This window comes from Arachis ipaensis, chromosome B10 (assembly GCF_000816755.2).
Source record: "Arachis ipaensis cultivar K30076 chromosome B10, Araip1.1, whole genome shotgun sequence".
Classification (NCBI taxonomy): Eukaryota; Viridiplantae; Streptophyta; class Magnoliopsida; order Fabales; family Fabaceae; genus Arachis; species Arachis ipaensis.
The window spans coordinates 127,230,364-127,240,276 of NC_029794.2; the positions used below are offsets into that span (position 1 = coordinate 127,230,364).

Sequence of the window (9,913 nt, forward strand, 5' to 3'; positions counted from 1 at the left end):
AAAACGGCAGTCACCAACTCAAATAGCCAAGGCAACACTTGAATACACTTGTACACACTTCCTACGCTTATACTCTATTTTATAACTACTCTCCACTAACTTGATCGTTGGAGTCCTTTTTGCAGGTTCTCCGCCCGGTTCGCGCTCAAGCTTGGTGTTTCTCCGCGGCAGAACAAAGTCTCTTTCATCGACCAACGGAAGCCAACGTATAGCACGGAGCCGCGCATCCTTGCACGAACAATATATATATATATGAACAACATATATAATTTGAAATTTCTTCCTATCATATTTATGTTATTTGAGTTATGAATTTGAGATAATTTTTTAATTTTTTATGAATTGAAATTAAATTTTATAAATAAACTTAATTATTAACGAGTCAAACAACAAAAGAGACTTAATTTTCACATGTTGAACTTGAGCTTACAGCTAGTAGCGAGCAAAAGCAAATGGCAAGTAAGCATCTAGATGGTGACATGGTGTTATGATTTATGATGCTAGCTAAATTTTCATTTGCTTAATTTTTTATTTTATTCTTATTTTATTTTTCTTTCATTATTTTTTCTAGTATAAACTCTCCTCTTGTTGTTTCTTGGGGTTTTCCGATAAATGTTTGTAGAGTGGCCCGATAAATATTCTTGGATTTTTTTTATTTGGCTGCTTCTGTTTTGGATTTGATTTTGGTCAACTCTAGTTTCGGGCATCTAGGCCTAACATCCAACTTGAGCTTTCAGCTTTTATTGAGTATCTAGGCTCACCATCTAGCTTCTACAACCTATTAAGTCAGAACAAACACAATACAAGCCTCCTACTCATAATGGCTCTAACCTACTGTAGAATCAACTTTTGTGGTGTACACATTTGGGGGAGGACAAAACAAAAGAGAACAATAAAATCGTTTTCATAAGTAAACAGAACTGCCGGATGGTTAGTTATCTACCTCGTCAATGATATACCAATATACATTGACCCTATTCACATTTTCTTTCCGCTGCCTTTCTTCTTTAGTTTCAAGCTCTTCATGGACAGCACACCAGAAGTGCTCTTACCTTCAAACTTTTTGGTCATCTTTACAACACTTGACATACCCTTTCTCGCTGCAGCACGCTGCTGTGGTCGGCGACTCATCATTTTTCTATCAAGTGGCCAGTATGCATATGGTTCGAGCTTGTCTTTCCTCTTCACATCTCCCCTGGCTTTCTTGCTAGTATATTCCTTTCCCGTGTAAGCCCACCCGGAGTCTGATGTTTTCCTTCGCTTCTGGGCTTTAGTCCCACACCTCCCAGACAAGTGACTATCAGGCTCACTCCTAGCATCATACTCGGGTTCGTCAGGCTTTTCCTTCCTCTGCTTCCCTTCCTCGCGGATAATCAAACGTCCATGGGGATCTAGCTCCATCTCATCACCTTCGGACCTTGATTTCCTTTTTAGATGCTCAGATGATCTCAGAGCAGACCATGCTTTCTTGCGATCAAGCAAATCAAGTGGTTCATCATCTGATTCGTCCTCAGGCAGTTTCTTCTTTAGCCTGATGTTGGACCTACAGACAACCAAAAATTGAGAACAGTCCAATTGAAGTTACAGAACAAATCAAAAAACATTTTGCAGTAATATATTAAGTTGGATCTTACAAAATGTTTGATCTATGCGAATTTAATCATTACATCTTAAAAAAATAAGATAATCAGCAAAAGAATCCAGCCAGTAATAAGAATGGACAAGCAGAAGATGCATCCTACCTCACTGAAGTTGCTGCTGATCTGCTCCTGCCAGAGATTGTCTTGGCATTTAGATAGTCCCCATAAGTCCCGTCAATTTCTTCATCAAAATCTGAAAAGATTTTTGTATGATTCCACACACTGTTTCTGAAAATAAGTTTACATATATTTGTCAGACGCATAAAAAACTTTGTGCATAATAACAAAAATCACAAGACTAGTCACAACTTCAATGCCAAATTAGTGCACAAAAATGTTGTTTTAAAATGGTAATTGGTGCATCATACTGGATGTAACTGTTCTAGTTAGTCAATAAACATAACATAAAAGTTCACTTTGCTTTCATATATCAACAATTATACACACTTGCAAAATGATACTACGTCGATGTGAAATTGGGTAGAAATCCAAGAGTCACATGCATAGGTTTCTGGTGCTGAAACTATTTTTCCTATTCCTAATAATGCAACCAAATACTTTGACTGATACCTGGACTTGGTTGCTTTTGAGAAATGTGTTTTAGTTTCCTCAGATTTAGCACCCCGTTTTCTCTTTTTCTGTTCCTGGATCTGTTACGAAATGGATTGAAAATCTCAGAAAAACTCTTCCAAAGGAAGGGGGGAAAAATACACTATAATGCTTGCCCAAATGACCTTGCATATGTTGGTAAGAAGTTTCGTATGTTCTTTAGGTATGACATCTTTAACAGCACCCAGTCCACACTTTGTGACAAGCATTCCCAAGAGAAGTTTAACCTGCAAAGAATTTGAATGTGTTAGCACTTAGCAGTTTACAGCATGAACAAGCATCTACAAAACAACAGTCATCCATGATAATGTATTTACGAAACTGCAGTTTTCCACAAAAATACCACGTAAAATAACCAAGCAACCTTTGCTTTAAAATGATTTTGGGTGCTGTTTTGCCACTTCAACAAACCCTCCACTATGCTCTGTAGGCGCACTTTCAACCCTTCTGCTTGTGATTTGACTACTAATACCTTCAATAAACCCAAATTTGCCTGCAGCATGACATGAAAAACATACCTAGTCCTGAAGTTTAGCAAAATATCATTTCCTTCAATCATCACTAGCAGGAAATCAATCAGATAGAGAAGGACAAACCTTAATTATCTCTGTATTTTCTGTTTGGAGTTGGAGCCAGTTGAAATCAGGTAAAACAAGATCAGAGAATTCATATGATAAACGAGCTAAACTTTTTGCAGTTGCACTTCTCATATGTGAAGTTTGTCCACCCAGACCCCTAGCAATCTAAGCTCATGAAAATCTCACAAAATCATTACCCAATGAGGGAGAAATATAAATGATGTGTTCAAGACTAAAGAGTGATGAGTTAAATGCTGCACATCACATCAAACAGAGGAAATGCAGGTGATATTGATTATTAAGAAACTAAGAAAGATGTAAAAAGCACAAGTTAGATATTACCTTGTCAAAAAACTCATGTAATTTTTCTCTCCCACTTCTCTCCTCATCTCCAAGTACATGACCAATTTGGACAAGTATATCATAAGCCCTGTTCCTGGTTTTTTTATTAACCTGCAAAGATACTCTTCAAAATTTAGCACAACAGCAGCCTTATGAAGGTGAATTAAGAAGCTATTTTCGGGTGAATCTGATGTTCATGCCAAATAACATTCACAAGTGCTCCATATTCAAAAACACATTGAAGAATAATCCCCCACTGTTCATTGACATAATCAATCCAAGAACAGCCACAACATACTATAAAAGAAACAGTAGGACCGATATATTGAATTTGACAGGTGCAAAGACCAAAATGAAAAAAAAAAACATTAAAAGAACAAGATTTTATTCAAAAACAGTCAATAACACAACAAAAACAATGTCCACATTCGTAATGATAGAAAAAGACCAAATACAAACTGATTAATAATATTTATCAATGCACTGTTGCAACAACGGCTCACATTTAGCATTCAAATAAAACACCACACTCTAGAAAAATGTTGCTTATACCTACATGAACTAGAGGGAAAATTACCAGTTGAAGACATTGCATGCCAACTCATTTTGCAACATTCCACAATTACCACATTACCTCTTTAACAGCAATTATTATTTCGGCAAGTAAAACTTCAACATCTTTTCTCCAGAAGTCCTCCAAACTATCCTGCAGGCAATGCATGCCTTCACATTATTTATGCTTCACATAGTCACGCTAGGTGATGCAACAAACTCTACAGCTTATCAGATGCATCATTACAAAAATAACTCAAGGTAACAAACAAGGAAGCAAAAGCACATTTTTTAATACCTCTGACTTTGAAGCCTGAATTATTAAGAAGTAAAGGCAATCAAGTCTGTGACGTTTGGCAGAAAAATGGCATAAATGAATAATTTCAACCATCAGCTCAAAAAGTTCCTTCAACTTTGAAGAAACAAAACGATCAGAACTCTGTCAAGAAAAACACAAATTAGAAAGTTTAAGCCAACACTACTACAACAACAAAGGCTTGTCCCACTAGGTGGGGTCGGCTACATGAATCAAACGACGCCATTGAACTCTATCATGTATCATGTCCACAGAGAGACTATCAAAGAAAATATATTTGCAACACAAAATATAGCTCAGCAGTGAAAACACCAATTAAAGGTAGTTTCTCATGCTCCAAGAAAGAAAACATATAGTGGTGAAATATGTAAGAATCACTCCAACTTAACCATTGGACAGGTAACCAATCTATCAATATTATTATGCATTCCCATCAAATAACAACACTAATTGAACCATTGTGGCTACAGTGATACAACATCAATACTTTTTTATGAATATGCTTTAATCACATCAACCAGACTTTTTTGGTTAACCAGAAAACCAAATTAAATGTTGTATAGACTACCTTGAGAATGATTGAAAGTGCTTTGTATGCCTTCTTCTGCATGACACCTTCGGCGTCCTGCAATTAATTAGAACTATAATACTTCTAACTTCAAATGTGAAAGGGGGTTGAAGGAACTACTATAATAGAACAAAGTTAAATACACTTTTAGTCTTAGTCAGACCTTTAATGCTGGCTTTATTGCATGATATAACGCATCAATCCCTTCATCTGTTAAACCAGGCAACAGGAAAACTGCAAAGTCAATGTACTGTGCCCTGGGATAGAAAGAAATATGTTACAACTTTACGAAGTACATCCATATATACACAATTCACAATATAGATGACTATGAATACTTGATAACTAATGAAGAAATTTCTTTTGATGCTTCATCAATCTGCATAGAACTGATATTCTGGGAATCGTCTACTCTGCCGGCCTCTTTAAGGCGTTTTCCAATCTCATTCATTCTGTAGATGAGTAAATTCCCCACAACTGTGTTATCTGCTATGGAAGCAATATCACCAATAGTACGCTGCACATGGACAAAAACCATCTTCATAAACTTGTTGCACCAGCCAAATGTAACAAATAAATTATCCATTCAATTCAAAGACAATCTAAAGACATGTCCACTTAGTATACTCACTAAATGGATACAGCATACCATGAAATATTCATATACCAAACAACCCGTCTATAGAAAGACTAAATAATTAAATAACAGTATGCAAAAAACATGCTTTCATTTTCACACTAGTGGAGGCATATTCTTTGGCACTGACATAAGATGGGTTTGGTAAGGTTTTTGCTTTAAAAGTTGCTTATTTTTCTTGTTTTTTCAAATATGGATTTTCAAAAGTTGTAGCAAATATATTTGATAAAACAAAAACAAAATAAAAGTATCCTTTAATAAGCACACGCTATAATAATAGTGTTTGGTAAAATTGCTTTAAAATTTAAAATGACTTTAATAGACACAAATACAATAAAGAGTTAGAAATATCCAGATATTCATTAACATATAGGGTTTTATATTAGACTCTTTAATTTTGAAAGGGACAAGCAAGCTTCGAAAAGTATTTTCACAGATTCTTGCAAAAGCACCCCTAATTTTTTAAAATTGAAAGCAAAAGCACATGAACTTGTTGTTTTTACTAAACACAGCGTATTAACTAATGCTTTTGAATAGCCCAGATATTTCTCCAATAAACGTACAGTCTCTATCACTCCTATCAAGTGATTGTACAGAAGAACATAAATGCCGAAACCAAGTTACACAAAATAAGGATCCCCTATGAGCATTACATGGCAAACAAAGTATTGGAATATTCTAGAACAAATCAATTATGATAATGATGAATATCACATGTAGCCAGCAGTAGGAAGAATCACAGACCCACCACATAAGCAGAATGTCTAACGTCTAATTATAAATTATCTTCTATGCTGCGATCCACTAGGGATGCATAATTACTGCACACCTGCTAAACACTGAAAAAACAATTCCCAATTTACAAAGTTTAGTACCTGCAAACAACCACCGTCATCTTTTGAAGGCTTCAGGAATACATCTGCCAGAGCAACTAGTAAGTGCTTTGCAGATGACTTCAGAACGTTCAAATTGTCCCTGGCAACCTGTTGCGAATAACAGACAAGACTTTGTTTGTCTATATCTTGCCCATTAAAATCTGTGTTATTTGCTTCCACAGCATTCTTGTTTTGTTGAATCAGAAGCTGCAAGCTATTGCATATTATTCCGCGAACCTCAGGTTCCTCTTTTATCTCTCTGCATAAATGTCCTTGCAGATTCACGAAACATTCAGCAGTGTCAACAGGAAAGTTGCAAAACGAAGGCAGCAAAGACCACAAAGTGTAAGCAAGGGCATCTGCATTCCTTGATGAAACCTTGAAACCTTGCTTCTCAAGCTGCACAGCACAGAAAGTAACAAAAATCTCTGCAGGAGACTAATACTGCAACTCATAAATAAATAATAAATTGTTTCCCACCTTTCGAGCCTTCTCCCTTATACGTTCAATCATGGGCAAAATTTCTTCTTTAAAATAATTTAAACTTGCACCAATAATATACTGTTTCAGGATTGGAAACAGCCAGATATTCGCATCCAACAAGTCTTCAGCTTCCAAATTCAGAGGTATAAAGGACAGCAATCGGTCAGGTCCCATTGCAGCAAGAGCTGATCCAAAGCATTCATGCAACTACAAGATGTAGAATGTACTATACATAAGTAATCAGTTGCCCAAAGAAAACTATAACATAAAAAATAGTTCCAGAATCTTGTCAACAACATACTAATGGGCGAATAGACTAAGAAAGGAATTGAGAAAAAAAGGTTTGCTCCCAATTCTTGAACAATCATAATAAATATATAAATCAACAGAAGTTTGCAGCACATAGTAGCTATTCTGTTATTTGCTAAGCACACAATCATCAGCATTGACAGCACCAAATGTCCCTATTAATACTAATTACAAGGGCAAACATAGAAATGAAACGGCTGCTAAAACCAACCCAGTCACTTTAAAAACCTTCATATTATAACAGAATACAAAATATATCCAACTCTTTCCTGGTCAACTCTAATAGAAAACCATTCAAAAATAGGATACCTGCTTCTTAAAGGGAAAATCTCCTTCATGCAGCTTTTGCACATCTACCAAGTTCTTGAGTATTCCTCTCATAAAATAAGGAGAACTGTTTCCTGTATTGATGATAGCAAAGTCCCAAATATAAGTAATTTGCAGTATATACATTATTTTAAGAACAAGATTACAAAATTGACTCAAAAACAGAGGTGAGATAAATATCGATAATTTAATCACACCATCCATGATCTAGACAAATTAAATCATAATCATAATTGTTAAATTAGAAATAATACTCCCTGGCCTCTTAGTCTAATCAACGACAAAAAGAGGTCGTCAGTGCAAAAAGGATAATGGGATCTCACAGCAAACAAAGTACCTAATTTATTAAACATAGCTGAAACAACTTGTAATACTCTGTCCCAGACAGCACTATAGCGATAATCAAGTAAGCTCTCAACAATTGCACAGATTTTTTCAATAATGGTTGGTCCTGACTTCCACGATCCTCTGTCATCACTAAAAGAGATCTGATCCACTCCCTCCTTAATCAAACGTGCATCAATACAAGAGTTAATCATGCTCTTAAAGGCATCAGTGGCTGCATATATTGCCTCTTCATGATCAGATGCCAAAATATCTGCATATTCAAAGGAAAAAAACAATACTTGAGGAAGTACCTTTCGAAACAGGTAAGCACATATGAACACACATGCGTGCACAAACCATGAACATGTGACAGAGAGCATTAAGAAGTGCAACATAATTAAATCATTCAAAAAGGAAAAGTGGATATGATATCTTACCTTTGAGAGCATTAAAGACAAGAGGGAGCTTAACCACACATATTCGTCTTTTGAGCAAATAAACTTTATTCATTCCAGTAGCGAGCAAGCGAGCAGTAAATGTCATTCCCTCTCCGGAAGTCTCATTTGATGAGATAGAATGAGCCAACAAGCACAACAACTCAAGTAATGGGTCGGGCGAAACTTCTGATGTTGGGTAAAGACAAAGAAAACTCAAGCCATCTGTTATTCGCCTTGTGACTAGAGGTTCATGCAAATTCAAGAGAATTTTGTAGTTCTCGAGAATGCTGGTCTTGTCTTCCAGCGACACAAAGGGAAGATTCTCTTTCAAAGCATCAAGAATATACAGAACCTGCTGGGCTCCCACAGTTCCTTCACTAGCATTAGCATCTGCTCTATGAGCCAGCAGAGAAAAACTTTCCAGGAGATTTTTGACTCCCTCACTTGCGGAGGCTAAGAGGGAAGATTTTTGTAAGTTTAGCAAGACGTCACGAAGATACAAATGAGATTTCCTTCTAACCTGATAAAAGATTTAGTTAGCATACACAAGATTCAACTATGCACCACAGTTTAGCAAACATTCAGTATCCTTAATAATCAAGAACAGAAGAAGAAATCTAAAAGAAGAACAAAAGCTATATGCAAGACCCAACCATAGGTAATGTACAATTCTTATTAGAATAGGATCAACTAAGCATAAAAGTTGTAAGAACTTGGGGACATCGCCAACAATATCCTCATCAATGTGAAACCTTTATCGTGGTATCATCACTCCCATATCCATTGATTTTCACAAACTGAAAATTCGGTTTTTGAAGTCACAGAGAAGGTAATATACCTTAGGTCGTGAATCAGTAAGGAACCCCAACAGCACAGTGAACAACGGAGACACATCGGACCAATTCACACTGTCCCTTCTAATCAACAAATGCGAAAGGCACTTCAATCCTGAAACCATGACACTCTCTGATTCCCTCAACGACCGTAGAACTCGCACCACCAGCTCCGACAAGAACTCCCTCTGCTTCTTCAGCACCGCAGCGGGCACTCTCGGGATGAGGAGGGATATAACAGTGAGGAGGGCGCCGATGACGTGGCTGGGAGGGTTGGGTTCCACTGACATGCGGTCCAGGGAGGAGCATGCAGCGCCAAAGTAAGCGACAGGGAAGGACGCGAGTTTTTGTTCCTTGAGCTCCTGAGACATAGCCCCGATTACGGCGCAGAGATGCAAGTGGCTTTCCTTGGTGGAACCGGAGAAGCGAGAGAGGATGGAATAGCAGAAATCATCGTTTGAACCTTCCCCGAAGAAGGATGGTGCATCCATGTCGAAGTCGTCCATGGAGGATGATGCAATAGGACTAGTTGCTGGAAAGTGCAGTGAAACGCTAGGTCCGACGGCAGTCACGGCACAAATGTTTATGCACTGAAGGTCGAGTAGGTTGTTTGCGCGCCTTTCTCGGAAATTTTTTTTTTAACGATATTTTTTAAAAAAATAAGATAAAAATAATTTTATATTTAGAAATTAGAAGGCTTTTTGGGCTATATTATACTGCAGTTGATTGGATCTCTCCTCCTGCTGGCATAAGAGGACATTCTTATTCAAGATTGTGGCTAACGGTCCCCTTGCTCTATTTTCCTGCTGTTTACTTGCACCTTTTTTTTGTTGTGGACCGATTCAGGTGGGCCAAAACACTCAGCCCAAACATCACTCCCCTACAATTAGGATCGGAAATAAGTCGAGAAACTAAAGTTCAACTCATGAAAATTGAGCTTGACTCACGGTTTAATTCATTAATAATCGAGTCTATTTTTTAAGTTTAAGCTCGACTCATCGAAGGCTCATGATCTGGCTCAAACTCACGAGATGACTCAAATAACAAGAATCATTCTATAATTCTATATCAATAAATTAA

General features: G+C 37.0%; 1 protein-coding gene across 2 annotated transcripts; it reads right to left on the bottom strand.

The window, feature by feature from the left end:
* Positions 813 to 9,441, bottom strand: LOC107623388 (RRP12-like protein). Of its 2 annotated transcripts, none has more exons than XM_021112958.1 (18): positions 8,839 to 9,441; positions 8,001 to 8,520; positions 7,574 to 7,834; positions 7,219 to 7,310; positions 6,598 to 6,807; positions 6,118 to 6,516; positions 4,944 to 5,122; positions 4,769 to 4,862; positions 4,606 to 4,662; positions 4,020 to 4,133; positions 3,804 to 3,875; positions 3,170 to 3,280; positions 2,846 to 2,992; positions 2,614 to 2,742; positions 2,375 to 2,476; positions 2,211 to 2,290; positions 1,743 to 1,868; positions 813 to 1,543 (listed from the first exon to the last, which is right to left on the bottom strand). In XM_021112958.1, exons 1-18 carry the CDS (start codon positions 9,337 to 9,339, stop codon positions 979 to 981), a joined length of 3,759 nt encoding a protein of 1,252 aa, XP_020968617.1. In that variant the 5' UTR covers positions 9,340 to 9,441; the 3' UTR covers positions 813 to 978. The 2 variants fall into 2 exon arrangements, with proteins under 2 accessions (XP_020968617.1, XP_016181114.1); XM_016325628.2 differs by having other exon boundaries at positions 4,020 to 4,160.

What these genes read in the sequence shown, in the direction of transcription:
- LOC107623388 (XM_016325628.2), bottom strand. Translation starts at nt 9,339, where the DNA reads ATGGACGACTTCGACATGGATGCACCATCCTTCTTCGGGGAAGGTTCA. An exon ending in TGTCTTTAATGCTCTCAAAG is followed by an intron (nt 7,835 to 8,000) that starts GTAAGATATCAT and finishes TTGAATATGCAG; the next exon opens with ATATTTTGGCATCTGATCAT. An exon ending in TCAGCAGCAACTTCAGTGAG is followed by an intron (nt 1,544 to 1,742) that starts GTAGGATGCATC and finishes GGTTGTCTGTAG; the next exon opens with GTCCAACATCAGGCTAAAGA.